The sequence below is a fragment of the Mobula hypostoma genome, chromosome 2, assembly GCF_963921235.1.
Source record: "Mobula hypostoma chromosome 2, sMobHyp1.1, whole genome shotgun sequence".
NCBI lineage: Eukaryota > Metazoa > Chordata > Chondrichthyes > Myliobatiformes > Myliobatidae > Mobula > Mobula hypostoma.
This window is the reverse complement of record NC_086098.1, coordinates 204,347,848-204,374,261: the sequence shown is the minus strand read 5'-3', so window position 1 is coordinate 204,374,261 and position 26,414 is coordinate 204,347,848. Positions and strand designations below refer to the sequence as shown.

Genomic DNA, 26,414 nt, shown 5'->3' with positions numbered 1-26,414 from the left:
AATGGAATAAGGTTACTGAACACAGAGACACAGGCACCTCTATTTCCTAAATAATTTAAAGCTGTTTTTTTTTAAACCACACTGCTTGCTATTCTTATTCGTGAGAAAGCTTCACGGTATAAATGGAGTAGATTCCCTTTGGGAGAGACAGATTCCAAATATAACACTAAAAGTAAATTAAACACTCCTTTGTTGCTGGATGTAAATGTACTTACCTTGAATATTGGAGACATTCTCTACATGTACATCTTTGAATCCACATAATCTAAGGTTCTGTCTCAAGCACCGAATCTGAAATAAAATTTTAAAGGTAAATATTAAATCAAATGCACCATTGCAAAAGAATTGGTGTCTGGTGGTATGTAAAGAAAGAGTTTTGGATTTTACAGAGAGTAGAACAAGCAGAAGGTTACTGATAGAAATTATGTTTTCAGAGTGAACCGAAGTTTATGATATGGACATTTGACCTTAACTCCTCCCGGGAGGGGGAGAAGATGGCAGCGCGCGCGGCCACTTCGGTGATGATATCTGTTATCTGTCAAGTAGGGGACTGTGTACAATCCTGATTTGATGGAGACAGACGTGAGAGTGCGGAGGAACATCTGGAAAACTTCTGAAATGCCCGCTTCGCTGCTGCTGCTACTGTGTGGTAAACGGAATCACCGGAGCTGAAGGCCCCGAAATCCTCAGCTTTGCGTGTTTCAGCAGCTAGGGAGAGGTCGAAGGCGCTCGACAGAGGATGGCACTCGGGAGGCTGTATCAGAAAGGCTGGTCAGAAGCTCAAAGTTTTTGGACGGATGGACTCAGTGTCGGCTGTGGTCAGATGCTTCCAAGGTATCGGCAAGTTGATGGTGCCTGGAGGTTTATCCAGAAGCAGAAGCTAAATGCACTTAATCAATGTAAATTCACTACATGGCAATTTAAATTTATGTTGCCAATAGCAGTCTTAAATCACAGGTTTCCCTTTTGCCGCCTGCTATCGGGGACTCAGGAGTCAATCGACTTGGGACTTTGAGACTTTTTTTTACTGTGCCCATAGTCTGTTCTTCATCAAGTTATGGTACTGCTTTGCACTGCTGCAACTATATGTTATAATTATGTGGTTCTGTCGGTGTTAGTCTTTGGTCTGTCCCATTTTCTGTGATATCACTCCGGAGAAACATTATATCATTTCTTAATGCATGCATGCATTTCTAAATGACAATAAAAGAGGACTGAGTGTTCTCATAATCTAATCTAATATTTCAGACCTTTAATCAGAAGAAAAATGACATTTCAATGTGAACAAGGAACAACAAAATTAATCATTATACACCATAATGACTTCTCACTTCCCTCAAAGATTAATCCGGGTACGTTTCCCTCCTACGTTAATCTTGAGAGAGATCTGAGTTAATTAGAAAAGTGACTACATATAAACTTACACTCCTTGGGTTACAAAAAGCTATTAAGTTGATACTGATTCAGTTAAATACTTGGTATTCTTTTTCAGAGAGTTATGGATTGAAGACCAGCAAATCAGAGGTGGTGACTCTTATTGACACATTCCATATAATTTTGCATCCAAAGAGGCCAAACTGCAGTACAATTAAATGACAGAGTTGAAGTAGGGATGAAATTAGAAGGAATTTCCACAGTACTCAGCAGATCCTAGTTGAGTGACACCTACAATACATGCATTATATTATTTTCTACTTACAGATGATGAGGTACAGTTCAATAAATTCAGAATCAGATTTCAGCTGTCCATGTTAATTAAATCAGTATTATATTAAGCCATCAGTGTACAGAAGGTTCTAAGAACATGATGCTGATTGTTTCAACCATTCTCTATTCTTCTCCAACATATATCAAAGTTGCTGGTGAACGCAGCAGGCCAGGCAGCATCTATAGGAAGAGGCGCAGTCGACGTTTCAGGCCGAGACCCTTCGTTAGTCCTGACGAAGGGTCTCGGCCTGAAATGTCGACTGCGCCTCTTCCTATAGATGCTGCCTGGCCTGCTGCGTTCACCAGCAACTTTGATGTATGTTGCTTGAATTTCCAGCATCTGCAGAATTCCTGTTGTTTTTTTTCTATTCTTCTCCAATGGCTCTTAATCCCTCAGGTATGTTTGTCAGTTTGTTCTTGCACTATCAGTTTTTAGAATAGCCATGGTTCAGGTTCAACGTGTTGCCCTTTGTAACTCTCTTTTTCTCCAGAAGAAATTTTACAGATGATTGCGAGGTTGATCGTCCAGAAGCAGAAGCTAAATGCACTTAATCAATGTAAATTCACTACACGGCAATTTAAATTGATGTTGCCAATAGCAGTCTTGAATCACAGAGATCCACCCAAATAACATTTGTGAACATAGAAATGTATTTAAAAAATTAGCTGCTTACATTTTGGTTGCCAGTACTTTTACCCACATTTGTGCTCACGTGTTCCATCTTCAAATGCCAAAATCCTACAATTGTACCTATAAGCCCTTATAAACAACTTTTAAAGACTGCTATTGTGCTGAATTCCTTCTTTCAGGTACATTTAGAACACAGAACATAGAAAATCTACAGCACATTACAGGCCCTTTGGCCCACAAAGTTGTGCCGACCATGTAACCTACTCTAGAAGCTACCTAGAATTTCCCTACAGCATAGCCCTCTATTTTTCTAAGCTCCATGTACCTATCTAAGAGTCTCTTAAAAGACCCTATTGTATCCGACTCTACCACCTTCGCTAGCAGTGCATTCCATGCACTGGCCACTCTGTGGGGAAAAACTTACCTCTGACATCCCCCTTGTACCTATTTCCAAGCACCTTAAAACTATGCCCCCTCACGTTAGCCATTTCAGCCCTGGGAAAAAGCCTCTGATCATCTACACGATCAATGCCTCTCATCATCTTATACACTTCTGACAGGTCACCTCCCATCTTCCACTGCTCCAAGGAGAAAAGGCCAAGTTCACTCAACCTATTCTCATAAGGCACGCTCTCCAATCCAGGCAACATCCTTGTAAATTTCCTCTGTACTTTCTCTATAGCATCCACATCCTTCCTGTAATGAGGTGACCAGAACTGAACACAGTACTTCAAATATGATTTAAGTAAGGTCTTATACAGCTGTAACATTATCTCGTGGCTCTTGAACTCAATCTCATGGTGGATGAAGGCCATCATACCATACACCTTCTTAACAACACTGACAACCTGCGCAGCAGCTTTGAATGAACTATGGACATTGACCCCCACAATCTCGCTGATCCTCCACACTGCCAAGAGTCTTACCATTAATATTATATTTCCTAATCAATTTTCTGCTTACAATTTCAGCCAGGAAATAGCTTCCCTGTGCAGATTGCAAGCTAAAGATCAGACACAGTCTAATGCCACATCACCTGATTAACACTGAAAAGATACTAATTTGGTGCTCCCTTTAATACATTAGAACCCTAGTTCCCATGCTGCTTTTGAAAAGACAGGCCCCAGTTCCTCTGCTCCCTTTAACATACTGGTTCCCTTGTTTCACTTGATAAATCATGGCTTTTGTTTCTGCATTTCTGGAAACTCAGTGGAGTTCCAATTCTTGTGCTCCAGTTGAAGTTGCCAAGGTCACTCTTCCCATGCTTAATTGAAACCCAATGGCTTCTCAAGATTCAAGATTATATAATGTAATTTCAAGTACACGAGTGCAAAGGAGAACGCATGTTACTTCAGCTCCAATGCAGCACAGAAAATACACAAGATAAATCACAATAAATATAAATACACAAGATAACTTATATACATCGATTGATTATATGTCCAGAAGGTGTCACTAGGCACAGGAGTGTCTGTACAAAAGGTGAGTGACAGGAAATGATGAAATAGTGGTAGTTGGGGGTGTGGAGGGTGAGTTCATGGCTGCAGGTGTTGACTGGGGAAAATAACTGTTTTTGAGTCTGGTGGTCCTGGCTTGGATGCTGCATGGCTTTTCCCTGATGAGAGTGAAACAAACAGTCCAAGAGCAGGGTGGATGGGATCCTTCATGATGGTACTGGCCCTTTTCTGGTACTTTTCTGTACATTACTCCTTAATGGTTGGTAGACTGGTGCCGCTGATGTGTTGGGCAGTAATTGTAGAGCTTTGCTATCCGTTACAGTGCAGTTTCCGTGCCACGCAGTGATGCAGCTTGTTAGGGTGCTCTCGACTGCGCCTCTGTAAATTATCATGAGTATAGATGTATAGATGTATAGATGTATAGAGTATAGATGTGCGTAGTCCAGCTCGCTTCAACCTCCTCAGAAAGTAGAGTCATTGCTAAGCTTTCTTGATTATGCAGAATGTCTTCAGGGAACATGTGAGGCTGACTGAGATGTGCACGCCCAGAAGTTTGTAACTGCTCACGGGTTCCACAGCTGACACCCTGATGGAACAAGGAGTGTGAATGGTGCAAGTTCTCCTGAAGCTGCTAACAATCTCCTTTTTCTTGCTGACATTGAAGAAGAGGCTATTTGCCAGGCACCAGGCCTCAGGCTCTTCCACCTCCTCAGTTTCCCTCAGTCCTTTTAAACTCACTGGGGTCAGATTTCCTTAACCTTATTAAGTGCAGCAAAAGCAAATGTCCTGAGGTAGCTGGACTGATAAAAATTTCCACACTGATTTTAATGGCTTAGCAAATTCTTCATTGTAGGATTATCCCACCGTGTTACTTACAGAGCAATATAAAAAGGGTATTGTTTTGAAATTGTAAATTAAAATTTTAAAAATGTAAATTGTGTCTTTCAGACAATGAAGAATTGATTCATGACCCTCTAAGTCGGCAAACTTAGAACATTTTAACAGAACTTGACCGGGTTTGACATGGAGCCTGAGTTGTTGCATCAGACAACATTTTGGAAATATTTACTTAACGTGATCAAAGGAAGCCTGATAAGGAGACTGTTGTGATTTTTAATTCTGCCTTTTACAGAGGACTCTCTCTGGAGGATGTTTCCCTAAATTATAATAGATAGAGAAGTTAAATGATTGTCAATTTAATCTACTGCTATTTCAATCCAGAGAGTAGGGATAGCAGCCTGAAACCAGACGTCTAAGTGAGCATTGAATAATTTGGATTCTGAAACAACATAATACAGTATAATACATATTTAACTAAACCATAGATATAGAATGGCCCATTATCTGACTTAGAGTTTTGTACAATGTTGGGGATTTCAGGAGGTCATATGGATGCAGACCACAGAAGAATAAAGAAAATCCTCTTCTGCAGTTTAAAGATAAAAACCCTTTGGGAAAAGCAGCAATAGCTTTAGTCTCGATCCATTTTATACTGTTTCATTGAGAAACATTTACTGTTTCTAAACAAAAACACAGAAAATAATGATTCCCTTGTTGGTTGTAAATTTCAGACAAAAAATATATATATTTTGACGGAAAAGTCTTTTCACTGTAGTTAAGTTTTTCTATAGCGGTTTGAACGGGGCATGACTGCGCAAGCGCATGGAGGCTGGCCAGTGAGAACAGCCGGAAGAGTTTAAAAAGAAGACAGATTTACAGAGCGGGCGCCAGAGGACCAGGCGACGGAGTAGAGGGAGACAGCTTAGGAAGTCTTTGGCTCAATGTTGCTTCGGCGATAAAGGGTCGAGGCGAGGTAGGTTATCTGTTTAAAATAAAGACAGGAAGTATGTGTGTGAGGCCGGTTTTCTGTGCTTGGTATCAGATGTGGGAGGTCCTGGAGACTCCCGGCCTCCCGGACGACTACATCTGCACCAGGTGCGTCGAGCTGCAGCTCCTTAGGGACTGTGTTAGGGAACTGGAGATGCAGCTCGATGACCTTCATTTGATCAGGGAGAGTGAGGAGATGATATAGAGGAGCTATAGGCAGGTAGTCACCCCGGGACCACAGGAGACAGAGAAGTGGCTAACAGTCAGGAGAGGGAAGGGCAAGAAGCAGGTGCTAGAGAGTAACCCAGTGGGTATCCTCTTTAACAATAAGTACTCCTGTTTGAGTACTGTTGGGGGGGGGGTGCGGCCTACCTGGGGGAAGCAACAGTGGACATGCCTCTGGCACAGAGTCCAGCCCTGTGGCTCAGAAGGGTAGGGAAAGGAAGAGAAAGGCAGTAGTGATACCAGACTATAGTTAGGGGGTCAGACAGGTGATTCTGTGGACGCAGGAAAGAAACGCAGATGGTAGTTTGCCTCCCAGGTGCCAGGGTGCGGGATGTTTCTGATCACATCCATGATATCTTGAGGTGGGAAGGAGGACAGCCAGAAGTTGTGGTACGTATTGGTACCAACAACATAGGTAGGAAAAGGGAGGAGGTCCTGAAAACAGACTACAGGGAGTTAGGAAGGAAGCTGAGAAGCAGGAACTCAAAGGTAGTAATCTCGGGATTACTGCCTGTGCCACGTGACAGTGAGTATAGGAATAGAATGAGGTGGAGGATAAATGTGTGGCTGAGGGATTGGAGCAGGTGGCAGGGATTCAAATTTCTGGATTATTGGGACCTCTTCTGGGGCAGGTGAGACCTGTACAAAAAGGATGGGTTGCACTTGAATTCCAGGGGGACCAATATCCTGGTGGGGAGGTTTGCTAAGGCTACTGGGGAGGGTTTTTATGCTAGAATTGCTGGGGGATGGGAACCAGACTGAAGTGACAGAGGAAAGGGAGGTTGACTCACAAATAGAGAGAGCTTGGAGACAGTGTGTGAGGGAGGATAGGCAGGTGATAGAGAAGGAACGCGCTCAGACTGATGGTTTGAGATGTGTCTATTTTAATGCGAGGAGTATTATGAATAAATCAGATAAGCTTAGAGTGTGGATCAACACTTGGAGCTATAATGTTGTGGCCATTACAGAGACTTGGATGGTGCAGGGGCAGGAATGGCTACTTCAAGTACCAGGCTTTAGATGTATCAGAAAGGATAGGGAGGGAGGCAAAGGAGGTGGGGGCATGGCACTTTTGATCAGAGATAGTGTCACAGCTGCAGAAAAGGAGGAAGTCGTGGAGAGGTTGTATACGGATTCTCTGTGGGTGGAAGTTAGGAATAGGAAGGGGTCAATAACTCTACTGGGTGTTTTTTATAGACCACCCAATAGTAACAGGGACAGAGGAGCAGGCAGGGAGACAGATTCTGGAAAGGAGTAATAACAACAGGGTTGTTGTGTTGGGAGATTTTAATTTCCCTAGAGTGAGGGGCTTAGGAGGGAAAAGTTTGTATGGAAACAGAGGAGGTACTTAATGAATACTTTGTTTCAGTTTTCACTCCGGAAAAGGATCTTGGCGATTATAGGGATGATTTGCAGCGGACCGAAAAGCTTGAGATGTAGATATTAAGGAAGAGGGTGTGCTGGAGCTTTTGGAAAGCATCAAGTTGGATAAGTCACCGGGACCGGACGAGATGTACCCTAGTCTACCGTGGGAATAGAGGGAGGAGATTGCTGAGCCTCTGGCAATGATCTTTGTATCATCAATGAGGACGGGACAGGTTCCGGAGGATTGGAGGGTTGCGGATGTTGTTCCCTTATTCAAGAAAGGGAGTAGAGATAGCCCAGGAAATTATAGACCAGCGAGTCTTACTACAGTGATTGGTAAATTGATAGAGAAGATCCTGAGAGGCAGGATTTATGAACATTTGGAGAGGCATAGTATGATTAGGAATAGTCAGCATGGCTTTATCAAAGGCAGGTCATGCCTTACGAACCTGATTGAATTTTTTGAGAATGTAATGAAACACATTGATAAAGGTAGATCTGTAGATGTAGTGTCTATGAATTTTAGCAAGGCATGTCATAAGGTACCCCATGCAAGGTTTATTGAGAAAGTAAGGAGGCATGGAATCCAAGGGGAAATTGCTTTGTAGATCCAGAACTGGCTTGCCCACAGAAGGCAAAGAGTGGTTGTAGACAGGTCATATTCTGCAAGGAGGTCGGTGACCAGTGGTGTGCCTCAGGGATCTGCTCTGGGACCCCTACTCTTTGTGATTTTTATAAATAACAATGGAGGTATGGGTTAACAAATTTGCTTATGGCACAAAGGTTGGGGTGTTGTGGATAGTGTGGAGGGCTGTCAGATGTTACAACAGAACATTGATAGGATGCAAAACTGGGCTGAGAAATAGCAGATGGAGTTTAACCCAGATAAGTGTGAGGTGGTTCATTTTGGTTGGTCAACTATGATGGGAGAATATAGCATTAATGGTAAAACTCTTGGCAGTGTGGAGGATCAGAAGGATCTTGAGATCAGAGTCCATTGGACACTCAAAGCTGCTACGCATGTTGACTCTGTGGTTGAGAAGCCATATGGTGCATTGGCCTTCATCAATCGTGGGACTGCGTTTAAGAGCCGAGAGGTAATATTGCAGCTATATAGGACCCTGGTCAGACCCCACTTGGAGTACTGTGCTCAATTCTGGTCGCCTCATGACAGGAAGGATGTCGAAACCACAGAAAGGGTGCAGAGGAGATTTACAAGGATGTTGCCTGGATTGGGGAGCATGCCTTATGAGAATAGGTTGAGTGAACTCGGCCTTTTCTCCTTGGAGTGACGGAGGATGAGTGGTGACCTGATGACGTGATATAGCTGTTCAAGATAATGAGAGACATTGATCGTGTGGATAGTCAGAGGCTTTTCCCCAGGGCTGAAATGGCTAGCATGAGGGGGCATAGTTTCAAGGTGCTTGGAAGTAGGTACAGAGGAGATGTCAGGGGTAAGTTTTTTTACGTAGCGAGTGGTGAGTGCGTGGAATGGGCTGCTGGCGGCGGAAGCGATAGGGTCTTTTAAGGGACTCCTGGAGAGCTACATGGAGCTTAGAAAAATAGAAGGCTATGGGTAAAGCCCAGGTAGTTCTAAGGAAGGGACATGTTTGGCACAGCTTTGTGGGCTGAAGGACCTGTATTGTGCTGTAGGTTTTCTATGTTTCTAAGTGTATGCAACTACTTGGAATTTTTCTGCATGGTATCGCACAAGTCCTTTCCTCGACAAAAAAGATGCTGGCCTGAAATTTTAGTGCGCATGCGCCGGTTGTGCGTGCAGCCTGGTACAGCCGTTCCAATATATTCTTACTTTCTTTTTCTTACTTTTTAAATTTAAGTTATTTTTTGTATTTTTTTCTCACGGTTACATGTCGAAGCTGCACCCTCTCTAACATGCTGGTAGAGAGAGTTTTATTTGGGTTTTCTTTAGCGCTGGAAATGGTTACATCTCGACATGCGGGACAGAAGCAAGGTCACATTGTGTATTCCACGGATCAGCAAGTACCGGCCGGTTTAGCGAGCAGAGTGGTGGACACCCCTGCTGAAATCCAGAGGAAAACACACATAGGATGCAGAGGGGGATCACAAAGCCAAGGAAAGAGGACCGGGTCGAGACAACAGAGACTTTTGGAGAAGAGGAGTTCGGTGGGTAATACTGTTCCGGCTGACCGGAAGTGCACTGAGAATGGTAAGCGTAAAGGAGTTGGGTGCTTACTGATCTGGTTAACAACAGATGGTGCAATCCGGGGCATATTACGATACCTGTTTGCAGACTGGATATTGAACTTTTTACTGTTGGACTTCGGCCACATTCCACTGTGATACAACACTTGGCGGCACGGGAGGTCGTTCCTGCCTGTGGCCATCGAATGTGCAGCTCCTCCCGTGGAGGGTCAGTCACCCTGAGCCAATAGACTGGTCCTGGACTTATTTTCCATCTGGCATAGTTTGCATTTCGTTGTTTGATTGTTGGGGGTTTTTGTATTGCTATATTTACGCTCTATTCTTGGTTGGTGCGGCTGTAACGAAACCAAATTTCCCTCGGGATTAATAAAGTATATCTATCTATCTATCTAAATCTGCAGTCAGAGACAAAGGACAAGCCTTCACCCTCTCATCCGAGTAAGAGTTATCCTCATGGCTGTTATGAGCATTAGAACATATCTAATCTAATCTGATCTAATTCAAGGAATCAGCAATATGTGTCAACAGAACACATGAATGCAAAGATAGAGACATGGGTCATCAACCATTCACACTGAGAAACCCTCATGGACCATACCAGGGCTTCCTATCCATGATCAATCCAGACAGGTTGTTCCAGTTCAGCCAGGATGTCATCTGGTTGTGTTTTCTACATGCATCAGGTGCTCCCTCTGCTATACAGGGAATATCAACATTAAACCACGATAGGTCTTCTTAGAGCTAGCCGGCACTGTGTAAAGCTATTCTGATCTTCTTAAAGGGCATCTGTTTTTTTTTTATTATTGAGATGCAATGCTGAATAGGCCCTTCCAGCCCTTTGAGCTATGCAATCCCTGATTTTAATCCCAGCCTAATCACAGGACAATTTACAATGACCAATTAAGTTACCAACTGGCACATCTTTGGACTGCGGGAGGAAACCAGAGCACCCGGAGAAAACCCCAGTGGTCATGGGGAGAACGTACAAACTCCTTACAGGCAGCGGTGGGAATTGAACCTGGGTCACTTGTCCTGTCCACTGTTGTGCTAACCACTACGCTACCACGCTGCAGGAAGTGAATCAGTTCTGGAAAAAGCGAAAAATGGCATGGGAAAGGTGAGATTCTGGACAGAAGAGGTAATAGAATAAAAGAGACAATAAAATCTTGGTGCTTCCAAGATTTTACCAAAATGTATCATGCACCACAAGGGGAAATAAAACCTTAGATTATGTCTACATAAATGTGGCTGACGCTTACAAAGCAACTACCCTCCCCCATCTGGGACAGTCTGACCATCTTTCATTGTTTCTGCTTCCCAAGTATAGCCCGGTCATTAAACATGTGAAACCCACAATGAGGACTATGAAGATCTGGCTGGAGCGCACTGACTCTGCTCTTCAGCACCAATTCCAACACACAGACTGAAGCGTGTTTGCTGCCCATGCCACCACAGACTCTCAGGTTAACATCGATTTATATATCAACTCTGTCCTTGAGCACATCAACGAGTGTGTAGATAGAGTGACATCACAAAAACAAATAAAAGTTTTCCCCAATCGGAAACCATGGATGAACAGAGAGGTTCACCTCCTGCTCAAAGCCAAAGATTCAGCCTTCAGCCAGCTCAGCCAGGGCCAGCCTGAGGAGGGGAATCTCTCAGGATAAACTCATATACAAACAGAGAATCGAGGAGCATTTCAACTCCTCGGACCCCCGGCGCATGTGGCATGGCATACAGGTCATTACAGACTTCAAACCTCCTGGTACTGAGCCCCCTCCCTGATGAGCTCAATTGCTTCCACGCTTGCTTTGACCAAGAGAACAAGGAGGTCACCCTCAAAGCGGATCTCCCACCTGGTGAACTGCCTCTCTCACTTTCCACCTCCGATGTTTGCGCCATCCTGAGCAGGGTGAATGTACGGAAGGCAGCTGGTCCGGATGGAATACCTGGCCATGTACTCAGAGTCTGTGCAGGGCAGTTGGCCGGGGTCTTCATGGACATTTTTAATCTGTCCCTGGCCCAGGCAGTTGTCCCCACAAGCTTCAAGATCACCACCAATGTGCCAGTGCCGAAGCATTCCACTGCCACAGGCCTGAGTGACTTCTGTCCAGTTGCACTCACCCCCATCATTGAAAAGTGCTTTGAGAGACTGGTTCTATCACATCAGAAATCCTGTCTGTTCACTACCCTGGACCCCCATCAATTTGCCTATCGCACCAACAGGTCAACAGAGAATGCCATTTCCACAGCACTTCACTCTGCCCTGACCCACCTGGACAGCCCCAGCTCTTACCTCAGAATGCTGTTCATTGACTTTAGCTCGGCATTCAATACTGTGATACCCTCCAAGCTGATCGCCAGACTTCGCCGGCTTGGTATCAGCGTATCCCTCTGCAATTGGACCTTGGACTTTCTGACTAACAGACCCCAATCAGTTAAGTTAGACAACCTCTCCTCCTCCACTCTCACCATGAACACCGGTGTGCCTCAAGGCTGTGTGCTGAGCCCTCTTCTGTACTCCCTTTTCACCTATGACTATGTTCCTGTACATGGTTCTAACTCCATAATCAACTTCGCAGACGACACCACAGTGGTTGGTCTGATCAGAGGGGATGACGAGACGGCGTACAGGGACGAGGTCCAGCACTTGGCCGCGTGATGTGCCGACAACAACCTGGCCCTTAACACCCAGAAGACCAAGGAGATCATTGTGGACTTCAAGCATGCTAGGAACCATACTCACGTCCCCATCTACATCAATGGAGCTACAGTGGAGCATGTATCAAGCTTCAAATTCATTGGTGTCCACATTTCCGAGGATCTCACCTGGTCCCCGAACTCCTCCATCGTGATCAAAAAGGTGCAGTAGTGCCTTTATTTCCTGCGGAGCATCAAGAAAGCTCACCTCTGTCCCAGGATACTGACGGACTTTTACCACTGTACCATTGAGAGCATACTCACCAACTGCGTCTCAGTGTGGTATGGCAATTGTCCCGCATCGGACCGCAAAGCACTCCAGCGTGTGGTGAAAACTGCCCAGCGGATTATTGGCACCCAATTGCCCACCATTGAGAACATAAGACCATAAGACCATAAGACAAAGGAGCAGAAGTCGGCCATTCAGCCATCGAGTCTGCTCTGCCATTCTATCATGAGCTGATCCAATCTCCCATTTAGTCCCACTCCCCTCGCCTTCTCACCATAACCTTTGATGCCCTGGCTACTCAGATACCTATCAATCTCTGCCTTAAATGCACTCAATGACTTGACCTCCACTGCCACCCGTGACAACAAATTCCACAGATTCACCACCCTCTGGCTGAAAAAATTTCTTCGCATCTCTGTTCAGAATGGGTGCCCTTCAAACCTTAAGTCATGCCCTCTCGTACTAGACTCCCCCACCATGGGAAACAACTTTGCCACATCCACTCTGTCCATGCCTTTCAACATTTGAAATGTTTCTATGAGGACCCCCCCCTCATTCTTCTAAACTCCAAGGAATACAGTCCAAGAGCGGTTAAACGTTCCTCATATGTTAACTTTCTCATTCCCGGAATCATTCCAGTGAATCTTCTCTGAACCCTCTCCAACTTCAGCACATCCTTTCTTAAATAAGGAGACCAAAACTGCAAACAGTACTCCAAGTGAGGGCTTACCAGTGCCTTATAGAACCTCAACATCACATCCCTGCTCTTATACTCTGTTCCTCTAGAAATGAATGCCAACATTGCATTCGCCTTCTTCACCACCGACTCAACCTGGAGGTTAACCTTAAGGGTATCCTGCATGAGGACTCCCAAGTCCCGTTGCATCTCAGAATTTTGAATTCTCTCCCCATTTAAATAATAGTCTGCCTATTTATTTCTTCTACCAAAGTGCATTACCATACACTTTCCAACATTGTATTTCATTTGCCACTTCTTTGCCCATTCTCCCAATCTATCCAAGTCTCTCTGCAGACTCTCTGTTTCCTCAGCACTACCAGCCCCTCCACCTATCTTTGTATCATCAATGAACTTAGCCACAAAGCCATCTATTCCATAATCCAAATCATTGATGTACAAAGTAAAAAGAAGCAGCCCCAACACGGACCCCTGTGGAACACCACTGGTAACCTGCAGCCAACCAGAATAGGATCCCTTTCTTCCCACTCTGTTTCCTGCCAATCAGCCAATGCTCTATCCACGTATGTAACTTTCCCGTAATTCCATGGGCTCTTATCTTGTTTAGCAGCCTCATGTGTGGCACCTTGCCAAAGGCCTTCTGAAAATCTAAATACACAACATCCACTGCATCTCCCTTGTCTAGCCTACTTGTAATTTCCTCAAAAAATTGCAATAGGTTTGTCAGGCAGGATTTTCCTTTTGAGGAAACCATGCTGAGTTCTGTCTATCTTGTCATATGCCTCCAGGTACTCTGTAATCTCATCCTTGACATCCTTGAATACCTACCATAAACGCTGCCTGGGCAGGGCGAAAAGCATTATCAAGGATGCATCTCACCCTAACCATGGACTCTTTATTCTTCTCCCAGCTGGTAGGCGCTACAGGAGCCTCCGTTCCCGCACCAGCAGGCACAGGAAGAGCTTCTGCCCTGAGGCTGTGACCCTGCTGAACCTCACATCACAGCGCTAAGCAGTATTGCATCCATATTGTACTGTCTCAGTACTTTTATATCTGTGTGCTGTAGCACTTACTTTTTATTCACAGTTATTTTGTAAATAACACTATTCTTTGCATTTCTGGTTAGATGCTAATTGCATTTCATTAGCTTTGTATTTGCACTCGGCAAAGTGACAATAAAGTTGAATCTAATCTAATCTAATAGATGAAATTGAAGTAAGAAATATTTTAATCTTTATTCATATATAGGATATGGGCTTTGATGAAAGCATAATATTTAATTTTCTTGAGAGGGTGCCAGTGACTTCTGGAATCACTGGTGAAGACACTCCAGCAGTATTGTGGATAGGATGTTATAGAATATATATCCAGCCTAATAATGAATCATCGGGGTATTCTGAGTCATGATAGGGGAGAATCTGGAAGGGAACCAGATGCTGTCCTGCACACATTAGCCTTGAGGTGTTAAAGATGTGTGCTTAGCTCTCTGCTCTACTTGATTTACACCTAAGACTATGTGGCTAAGTACAGCTCCAACACCATTTACAAGTTTGCTGATGCCACCACTGTTGTGTATCAGAGGTGGTAATGACTCAGAATACAGCAGGAAGATTGAAAATTTGGCTGAGTACTGTAATAACAGCATCCTCTCATTCAATGTCAGCAAGACCAAGGAACTGATTGTAGACCAGAAGAGGGAAACCAGAGGTCCAGAGGATCAGAGGATCTGGGGGGAGGGGAGCTGGATCAGTAACATTAAATTCCTGGGTGTCACTATCTCAGAGGACCTGTCCTGGACCCATCATATAAATGTAATTGCAAAGAAAGTGCAGAGCAGCTCTACTTCCTCAGGAGTCTGCGGAGATTTGGCATACCATCAAAAACCCTGGCAAACCTCTGTAGATGTGTGGTGGTAGGTGTACTGACTGGTATGGGAACACCAATGCCTTTGAGTGGAAAATCCTACAAATGATAGTGGTAAAACCCTTCTAACCATTAAGCACATCCACATAAAACGCTGCTGTAGAAAAGCAGCATCTATCAAAGATCCTCACCACCCAGGCCATGCTCTTTCTTGCTGCTGCCATCAGCTAGAAGGTACAAATGCCTCAGGACTTGCACCACCAGGTTCAAGGGCAGTTACCACCCCTCAACCATCAGGCTCTTTAACAAAAGGGGATAATTCTATTTCTGGTGTTCCAACAACCCTTGGTCTCACTTTAAGGGCTCTTTATCTTGTTATTTCATGCTCATTATTTTTGTTATTTATTTATATTTGCATTTACACAGTTTGTTGTTCATTGATCCTGTTTACAGTTACCATTCTATAGATTTGCTAAGCATGCCCGTAGGAGAAAGAATCTCAGGGTTGTATGTGGTGACATGTATGTACTCTGATAATAAATTTTACTTTGAACTTTGAAAGGTGCAAGATTTGAAGCGTTGCAGTGAATAGCTGCAGTGACTTTTATTAATGGCACACTCTGCATCCACAGAGTGCCAATCATTTCCTCTGTACCCTCCACTTCACCAAATCACCAACACTTCCCTTTCAATAAACTCTAAATCTGGGTGTGTCACATTTCCATACAGTGACCACTGGTAGAACTTCCACACCTCCCTCCTCCCTCTCACAACTCCTACAAACAAGTTCCACAATGCTCAAAGACATAATTCAAATTATCTTGCAAGGCAAGGTCATGTAGAACAAAGACAGCAGAAGTCAACTACAGGAAGAGAAGTGTGCCTGCATGCCTTGAACCACAAGAAGATGACAACACTGCATTGTTTAAATGATCAATGCGAACATCATGGACAATGGCAGGACTGAAATTATTGAAGATAATGATGTCTACACACCTAGATGATTTTCTCACATCCCAATGCCCCGCCACCCACACTTCCAACTTATTTACAAACTGCAGGTGGTGTAAACATGCACCTCTTCTCTCCCTCCTCCCCGCCTTGCCACTTCCTCACCCCAACATTTTTCACTTACAAAAAATCTAAGAACTGCAATCTGACCAGTCAAGGAACAGCTTAGAGACAATGATAATAAATACTTCTTCTTCATTATCCTTGCACTCCTTCATTAACCAAAATCACCTTACAACTTGCTTATTTATCAGCATTTCCTGTTCTTTGTGGTTTTTCTCATTCTCCCAGTCAAAACAATACCAAAACAATACACTGCTAGGCAAATGCCTGTCTTTAATTAGCTACTGCAGAAAACTAGATGTCAGCAAATATTTCTCTAGTTTCAACCACACCATTTCCTTAAAGACTTCTGCACTTAAAACAACAATGAAACAAAATGGTGAGATTACACAATTGAACAGTTGTGTAATTGGACCAAGCACCAAAGGAAATCAGTCAAATGTCTTTTTTTTAAGTAAGTGAAAATGCCTTTAAATGGGAGGAAATTCATACAGTTTGATGCATATCCAGTTGTGCAAAGTTGTATTAAAGTTGGAACCATTCTTTCGTGCCTGTACTTCTTCCTTGGTAAAGACGTGACCATGCCTTTGAAACAATGGCACACATTCTTAAAGATAGGCAGCAAGGGCAGCACTCAGAAAATAAGACTAACTCTTAGCACCATTAAAAATTATTTTTTGGCAGAAAAATGTAAATGTTGGCACCAACTATCTTAAATGTCCCAAGAATTTAAATCTACTTCAAAGCACCTTTTGGGACAACCTTATTCTTTGACAGATGTTTAAGTCATATCAGTATATAATTTTGAGCCATGTTACCTGATGTAATTCGGAAGATACAACACAGATTTCCATTTGATTCGGTTTTCCCCATTCACTGGGCCAGCTTTCCGAAATAGATTTTACCATTTCAATAACTTGAAAAACTTCAAGCTCATTGTACCAGGATAAAGTGCAAGGGTCGAATCTACTGGTCCCTTGAACATGGCAAAACATTAAAGGATAGAACGTCGGGTGGCGTTGGACGTCTCCACTTGCTTGAATAACATCGACTTTTCTCACATAAAATTGTACTGACACAAAGTCAATGATCTCTTTCACCGACCTATAGTTTTCCTTGAAGATTATGCGGCTTTTAGCCGCCTTTTCATGTTTTTCTCTCTTGTAGTATTGGAACAGGCGATTGAGTAAGGTGTAGTCTGCCATCTCATTATCTTCAACTGAAAAAAGCTTTGGCGTCACTTGCATGTGATCTCCTGCCAAGACAACCCGAGTCTCATTTCCTGCAATGCCCAATGGAATTAGTGCATCACATTCTAACATCTGAGCAGCTTCATCAATTAAAATGTGTGTGAAAAATCCAGGAGGAAGGCCGAGTTCTGAGAATAATTTTGCCTCCATGCACGTGGTGATGACTATACGGTATGATTCCAAGGTACACTTGTTAGGTGCAGCAAATGAATTGTTTGAAAGTAAACAGTATTTTAGTGTGATTGGGTCAGTATGAATGGGGTCCTTCTTGACATATTTCAATCGTAGGGGTCTTCCTTCAGGAAATTCAGAAGCATATTGATGAAAATAATCTTTGACATACAAGTCTGCAGCACTGAAATAAGAGGTAAATGAGCTCATTAGTTAGATCTAAGCATTTTATCTGTGGTAAACAATATTGAAAGACATGCTTGGTCAACTTCAGTTTATGGATCAAATACAATGCCTCCCAAATGGCCTATTCAAGTGTACCAGCTGTAATGGCATACTTAGTGTACCAGTTGTGACCTCAACAACTAACTGTTTAAAGGATGTATGTATACCAATGTATACCAATTCTGCAATGTACCAGTGATTAGAAATAGATGGGAGAATGATACCATGGAGTCATACAGACAAGCCAATGAAGAACAGCCCTCTCAGTCCTGACAGGAGGTTGCTAGGAACTTCTCTACTCAGAGTATATTACACAGATGCAGTCTATGAACATCTGCCCTTTGGCAAACCTGCAATCATTGCAAATTCCAGTACCAAGTGTGTGTGATCTGTGGGCTGAAGGAACAGTAGATGCACTCTTTGCTTTTTGAGCAAAGACCTTGGCTATTCATCCAAAGACAGCATTTAGCAGCCGACGATGAGATCTGATAGAGATCAGCAGCTACAGTATAAAATAATCCTGAGGTTAAGAAGCTGAAAGTATTTCAAAACATTGATCAAAAAGAAGTAAAAGATCAATGAAGTAAAAATAAAACATTTCCATCCTGTTATTGCTCTTAGAGTAGCTTTAGTATACACTGCATTGACAAGACTAATGAATTACTTTTCAAATGGAAAACAATTAAAAGGATATTCTTATATGGCTGAATAAATATTAGGAGTTTGCAGTTTCAAGATATATTTCAAACTTAAAGTTATAAAATTTGCAGCTGTAAACCAATAACAGGTCTGCAAAAGAAAATATGTTTTAGTTCAATTTAGTTACATTTAAGAACACTTTTTGTCTCATGGAATGAAAATTACAATGATTAACTCTCCGCTACAATTGGAACATGTACTAAAACAGTTTTGTTTCTATGGTTTGGTCAGGATAGAATAATCAATCTGAGCAAAGGTTAGTTTGTGATGAAACAAAATCAGGATAAACATAGAGGGTTGTAAGTGAACTGCCAAGGGTTTTAAGGTTGGTTGCCTGCTGTACCGTTACTGCCAAGTAATGATGTCAGTACACAAAAGCACTCATAGCTCTAACTCAACCTGCTGTGAACCTCATATTAAGCAAAGTTGCTTAAATGAATGTATTAGTTAAAATAACATTTTTACATCCAGGCATGAATTGACAAGATTTTTAAAGTTCAGAGAGATTCCTTCTCATAGGATACGGGCTGGAATCCTTGTTTCAGAACTCTGATACTAATACTGGTCAAAGCACAACCACTCATCACTTGTGGGTTGTAAAGAGAGACTCCTGTATCAAGAATGAAGATGGCAAGGCTTGTTTTGGTCAGATTCAATGCAAAAATGATTGCAAAAAACTGAAAGGAGAATCTGTTGAGGCTCCAGGAAAGAAGGAAACGCAATGAAAAAAGTGTGGTACGTTGTGTAACTCATCAATCATAAGGTTGTTGCACTATTATCAATTGTGTATTGCTATTTCTTCCTCTGGGGGTAGATATGTATTATGTAACCACAACTGTAACTGCCTTTACTTTTGGAAATAATTGAAGGTGCCCAGCTGTACACCCAACAATTCATGTTGAACCTACTCAGGTAGTGTTGATAGAGTACAGAATCATACACACTTACCCCGAGAGAAAGAAACAAGTTTTGATATTATGAGACCCATTAAATCTGGAAGAACAGGTTAGCAAATTTTGATATGATTTTGCTTAACTGAATCTAATTCATCAATAACCAAACTACTGAACAATCATAATGTCACTTAGCATGCTTAATTTGGGAATGAGCACAAAGACAAAGTGAGTGAGTGAAACAGAAAGCCATACAGCTGTTATCCAATGGGGCAGCATTTATTGAATTAGTGGAAGAGGTGGGTTGGGTTCAATAATTGTGATTAGTTCCTGGATAAGAATCGTATCTCATCTACTGGCTGTCATTGAACTGGTCACTGTGTTCTGCTTGTTATATCTAGCAGTAACAGAGAAACAGTGGAAGCACCTAGATGGTGTGAGATTTTGATTCAGCAACAGAGAAGTTGGCTTAAGAGGGATTTATACCATGGCATTTCAAGACATCCGTCACTCGGGTGTGGACTCCTGCAGCCCAAGATGCAACAAGAATGCTTTTAAGGCAAGATAAACCAAGTTACTTTCTTGAATAAGGGAACAACATCCGCAACCCTCCAATCCTCCGAAACCTCCCCCGTCCCCATTGATGATGCAAAGATTATCGCCAGAGGCTCAACAATTTCCTCCCTCGCCTCCCACAGTAGCCTGGGGTACATCTCGTCTGGTCCCGGTGACTTATCCAACTTGATGTTTTCCAAAAGCTTCAGCACATCCTCTTTCTTAATATCTACATGCTCAAGCTTTTCAGTCCGCTGTAAGTCATCCATACAATCGTCAAGATCCTTTTCTGTAGTGAATACTGAAGCAAAGTACTCATTAAGTACCTCTGCTCTCTCCTCCAGTTCCATATATACTTTTCCACTGTCACACTTAATTGGTCCTGTTCGCTCATGTTTTATCCTCAGAGAACAGGTGCAAGAAACACAATAAGACTATTTTTGAGTCATATACACTTTAAATACTCACTGGAAACTTGGTTTACGTATTGCATAACTGTAGACATAACTACTCCGGAAAAAAAAGGGTCTGGCACTAGCAAAATTCCCATCAGAATATCAGGGGTTGAAAAGAAACAGAAATAGGGATAGTATTGCTCTTCCTCAAGTCAAGCTGGTTTCAAATGCACAGTACTGCTCTTTTGTTTTGGAGTCACAAGAAGAAATTTCTAGTTAATCTGTAATTTAACTGATATTATGAGTATAAGCATCGACAAGATAACTAAACCACATGGCATATTTCAGTATCATACTTGTATCATATTTATTCATTCACTGTCTGCACATTCAAAATATCTTTAGAAAATGCAATTTTCTGATAGAAGTGATGTTGATCAATGGCTTAGACAACATATTCAACAAATATGTGTTTTCTTTCTGCATTATTTCCCATTATTTTATCAACAACTGATAAGTTTTAATTTGTAATATCTTTTATTACTTATACCCTCTACTCTGGTCCTGGATTGCTACAACTAGCATCTCAAGACACTGGAAAATTGTCACCAACATTGTCTCCCCCAAAATCCTCCAAATGCACTGAAAGGACAAGCAAACCATTGTCAGTGCCCTCTGCCCTTTCTCCCTCAGGCTCTATCTCATTTAGCTGTTTTACAGTATGGGAATCTCAGTCAATATGTGGAAAGTTAAAAATCACCTACTATTACAACCTTACGTTTCTTGCAACAGTCTGCAATCTCTCAACAAATTTGCTTTTCTAAATCCCTCAGACAATTGGGTGCTCTACAAAATAATCCTATTAATCCAGTCATAACTTTCTTACTCTTCAATTCCACCCATATAGCCTCAGTAGACAAGCTCTCTAGCCTGATCAGTCTGAGCAGTGCCGTGACATTTTCCTTGACTAGTAATGCAAACCCTCCCCTTTAATCCCTCCAGTTCTTTCATGTCTCATACAATGGACCTGTGGAACATTGAGCTGCCAGTCCTGCCCACCTGCAACAAGTCTCACTAATGGCTACAATGTCATAGTTCCATGTGCTGATCCATGTCCTAAGATCATCCACCTTGCTCCTCTAAATCCCATGGCCTGTTGGGTGATCTATAATACAATCCCATTAACATTGTCATCCCTTTCTTATTCCTCAGTTCCACCCATATGGACTCAGCAGAAAAAACTCTCCAGTCTGTTTAGCACCTAATTCCTTGAACTTACTTTGCAGGATGACATCACCCTTCATTCTCATGTGACTGGTATCTACATGGACCACAACTTCTGCCTGCTCACCCTCTCATTTAAGAATGTCGTGGATTCGATCTGAGCTTCGTCCCTGACCTTGGCACCCAGGATGCAACATACCATCCGGGAATCTTGTTGTCCCAGAACCTGTCTGTTTCCCTAACCAATGAATCCCCTACAATCACTACAGCTAGCCTCTTCCCTCCACCTTCGCTTCTGAGCTACAGAACCAGACACAGTGGCAAAGACCTGATCCCTATGGCTTTCCTCTGCTAGGTCATTTCCCGCCCCCCCCCCCCAGAAAAAAACTATCCGTAGCAGTATACCTGGTGTTAATAACAATGATAATAAGTACTTTATCGATCCCAAGTGGAAGATTTTTTTGTTACAGCAACAACATTTAAAAACACACTTAGCAGTGTGCAGACTTAACTAATAATAAAGTACAGAATAATAATACACACTAATAAATTACCAATGTGCTATACTGTGCATTGATAATGTATGAAATAATAAAACAGAGACTATTTTACTATGATGTGTATTCTCCTATTGCACAGAAATTAACTGTTGTATATGCTTATTGCATTTGATAGGAAAGATTTTCTGTAACGATCCTTGTGACAGTGCAGCTGAATGAGTCTGTTCGAAAGGGTGCTCCGCTGCTTATTTATGGAGGAGATGTTCCAGGATGTCCATAATGGATAACAGTTTGTTGAAGGGAATGACTACTGGGGTACTCTGCACCTATCCCCTTTTCTCGTCCTTATGGTCACCCAGTTACCTCTGTCCTGCACCTTGGGCGTAACTACTTCCCTACGTGTCCGATCTATCAATATCTCAGCCTGTTGACAGATGCAGAGTTCATCCAGTTCCAGCTCCAACTCCTTAACATCATCTTTAAGAAGCTGCAGCTGGATGCACTTCTTGCAGGTGTAATCGTCAGGGTCACGGGAGGTCTTCTTGCCTTCTCACATCTCGCAAGAAATGCATTCCACTATCTTGTCTGGCATCCCCACTGGTCTAACTGAGCAGTAGTTTACCCAGTTAATTATTGGCAAAGATTATCCAAGATTGGAATTGCAGGACTAGGAAAAGATGGCTTTCCCATTGTTCCAAGAGAGACTGAGATGGATTTTCCAGCTAGCACTATATGCTGACGAGAGTTGCAAGTTCTTCAGCTTCAACTTCCTACACATCCTGAACTCTATTATTGTTAAGGGTGGGATATACACTCAATGGCCACTTTATTGGGTACCTAATAAAGTGGCCACTGAGTGTATTTCTGTATGCTCATGGTCTTCTGCTGCTGTAGCCACTTCCAGGTTCAACCTGCTGTGCACTTAGAGATGCTCTTCTACAAACTACCCCATAACGTGTAGATATTTGAGTTACAGTTCCCTTCCTGTCAGGCTTGAACCAGTGTCCGCTGACCTCTCTCACTCGCAAGGAGATTTCACCCGCATGACCTTTGCCCACTGGATGTAATTTTTGTTTATTGCACCAATCTGTGTACACTCTGGAGACTGTAGTGTGTAAAACCTCCAGAAGAACTGCGATTTTGAGATACTCAAACCACCCCATCAAGCACCAACAATCATTCCAAAGTAAAAGACAATTAGATCACATTTCTTCCCCATTCAGATGTTTAGTCTGAACAACAACTGAACCTGTTGACCATGTCTGCATGCTTTGGTGCACTGAGTTGCTGCCACATGATCGGCTGATTGGATATTGCACTAATGAGCAGGTGTACCTAAGAAAATAGCCCCTGAGTATATGTACAGCCACTACCTCCCATTAGTTATCTTACAGCCCACCACCCTTCAAAACTGAATGGGAAAAATTACAGTGCTTTGTTTATACCATGTGCTAACATGAGCCTTAAAGTGTGAAAGAAGTGCTATGTATTATATAGTCATTGGACAGTACTTTTAACAATGATACTGATATTTTTCATTGAAGCTTCATCTGCACATCACTATTTGCCCCATTCAAAACAGCATCAGCTAAGACTGATAGTACCAATATTGTGAAGTTCTAAAATTATTTAAAATAGTATGCATTAGTTTTTGAATATTTCATTAATTAATAAAATATTTCAGTATATATTCCTGCTAAAACCAGATACAAAAGCAAAACTATTCACTCACCTGTTAGTTTCCGTACATAGAAGCAATCTAGTTTCTGGTCTCCTTATTATTTCCATTGCTGCTTTTGCCAAGGTAAAGGTCTTTCCAGTTCCAAAAGGGCCATAAATGAGAAGAGGGGGCACTGTTTTGTTTCCATGGCATTGTCCCGTAATAAAGCTCACAGCATCACATTGCTTCTGGTTTCCAACTGGAATGGATTGAGGACACTGAGGAATGCAACAGTTGGTAAAGTCTGGGAAGACAATCTGCTGATGGAGAAGCCTGTCCACTGCTCGATGCCTGAAGCAAAATGTAAGCCGGTCCAACTGAAACTGAATCTCTACATTGGAGGAGAAACCCTTGCGGTAACAAAGGCCAGTGATGCATCGCTGGGAGAGCTTCAAAGCAATGTGACTTTCAGTGGTAGCCACTTGGACGATGGCAGCCTCATAAACATCATTGTTGGAGGAAGGGTTTGGTGCTAAAAGTGCAGTTTTAACTGCTCTCTTAAATAGATAGCCTTCATTTGAGTTAGTCAGAGCAGGAGGCATTGGAACAACAGCAAACAGCTCTCCAGGTGGCGCAATTTTCATCCCTTCCGTGGTTTCTTCCAATATACCAGTGATCGAAATGGTCACTTGTAGATTGAGTCTATTGAAAGGAAGTTTTACAATTATTTTTCAAAAGATGAACATGCCACACTTCTGATTTGAACTTTATTTGCAACAATGTGTACTTCTGCCAATTTAGTTTTGCATCGGAACCTAATTGTTTTAAATTGGTTTCCTTAAGCATGTCAGTCAAGCAGGTTAACAATCAGCAATAATGATCAGCACAGAGAAAAAAAAATCAAATCAAATCTAGTTTAATTATCATTCAATCATACACAGATATAGCTGAAAGAAACAGTGTTCCTCTGGGGCCAAGGTGCAAAACATACACAGCACATTCAAAATAGCGAGCAAAGAAAACATATTCACATGAAAAAACAATTCATATAGTCCAAGATCCTGAGCAACATATTCTACAAATTTATGGTACAGTCTTCAGGCAGTGCACAGACACATGCAAACCAGCCTGTCATTCAACTGATCAAACACGGGAGGACAGCATCAACGGGAGAGGCCAGCCCCCAGCCAAACACGGACGCCATGCCGCACTGTCTCTGGCATCCCCTCACCTGGTCATATGAATCATAGAGATGTGCAGTACAGAAACACCTTCAGCCCATCTAGTCCATGCCAAGACCAATTAAACTGCCTACTCCCAACAACCTGCACCAGGATCATAGCCCTTCATACCCCTACCATCCATGTACCTATCCAAACTTCTCTTAAATGTTGAACTTAAGCTTGCATGGACCACTTGTGCTGGCAGCTCATTCCACACTCTCACAACCCTCTGAGTGAAGAAGTTACCCCTCATGTTTGTGTTAAACTTCTGACCTTTCACCCTTAAGCCATGACCTCTGGTTGCAGTTCCACCCAACCTCAATGGAAAAAGCCTGCTTGCATTTATCGTATCTATACCCTTCATAATTTTGTCTACCTCTATCAAATCTCCTCTCAATCTTCTACATTCTAAAGAATACAATCCTAACCTATTCAATTGTTCCTTATAACTCAGATCATCCAGACCCAGTAACATCCTTGTAAGTTTTCTCTCAACTTTATTGACATCTTTCCTCTAGGGGTAGATGAGCAAAACTGCACACAATACTCTAAATTAGGCCTCACCAACACCCTATACAACTTCAGCATAACATCCCATCTCCTTTACTCAATGCATTGATTACTCAATGTGCCAAAAGCTTTCTTTATGACCCTTTCTACCTGTGACATCATTTTCAACGAATTATGTATCCATATTCCCAGATCCCTTTGTTCTACCATGCTCCTCAGTGCCCTACCTTTCACTGTATAAGGTCTACCCATGTTTGGCCCTGCTGAAGTGCAAAGCCTCACACTTGTCTGCATTAAACTGCATCTGCCATTTTCCAGCCGATTTTTCCAGCTGGTGCAGTTCCCTCTGCAAGCCATGATAGCCTTCTTCGCTGTCCACGACACCCCCAATCTAAGTGTCATCTGCAAATTTGTTGATCCAGTTTACCACCTTATCCTCCAGATCATTGATATGAATAACAGACAACAAAGGACCCAGCAGTGAACCCTGCAGCACATCACTAGTCACAGGTCTCCAGTCAGAGAGGCAACCTTTCTACTACCACTCTCTGTCTTCTCCCAGAAAGCCAATACCTAATCCATTTTCTACCACAACCTGAATGCTGAAACAATAAACCTTCTTGAACAGCTTCCTAAGTGATACCTTGTCAAATACCTTACTAAGGTCCATGTAGACAACACCCACTGCCTTGCCTTCATCTATTTTCCTGGTAACTTCCTCAAAAAACTCCATAAGATTGGTTAGACACGACCTACCACACACGAAGCCATGCTGACTATCCTTTACTAGTCCAAGCCTATCCAAATATTTATATATCTGGTCCCTTAGAACACCTTCCAATAACTTTCCTGCAACTGATGTCAGACTCACTGGTCTATAATTTCCTGCTTTCTGTTTAGAGCCTTTTTTAAGCAGCAGAATAATATTGGCTATCCTCCAATCTTCTGGTAACTCTCCTGTTGCTAAGGATGATTTAAATATCTCTGCTAAGGCCCATGAAATTTCTGTACTTGCCTCCCATAGAGTCCAAAGGAATACCTGGGGATTTATCCATCCTAATTGGCCTGAGGGTAGCAAATACCTCCTCCTCTGTAATCTGTACGTAGTCCATGAAGTTGATGCTGCTTTGCCTGCACCTTGAGGCCTAAT

At 42.5% G+C, this 26,414-nt stretch overlaps 1 protein-coding gene across 2 annotated transcripts in view; it reads right to left on the bottom strand.

The window, feature by feature from the left end:
* Positions 1-26,414, bottom strand: part of helz2a (helicase with zinc finger 2a) — a 133,672-nt gene that overhangs the window by 53,043 nt on the left and 54,215 nt on the right. For both annotated transcript variants that reach the window (XM_063041441.1, XM_063041440.1), the window contains 3 exons: positions 23,604-24,233; positions 16,778-17,564; positions 216-291 (listed from right to left, as the gene is read on the bottom strand). In XM_063041441.1, the coding sequence (XP_062897511.1) occupies positions 216-291; positions 16,778-17,564; positions 23,604-24,233 (1,493 nt within the window). The remainder of the gene's footprint in view (positions 1-215; positions 292-16,777; positions 17,565-23,603; positions 24,234-26,414) is intronic.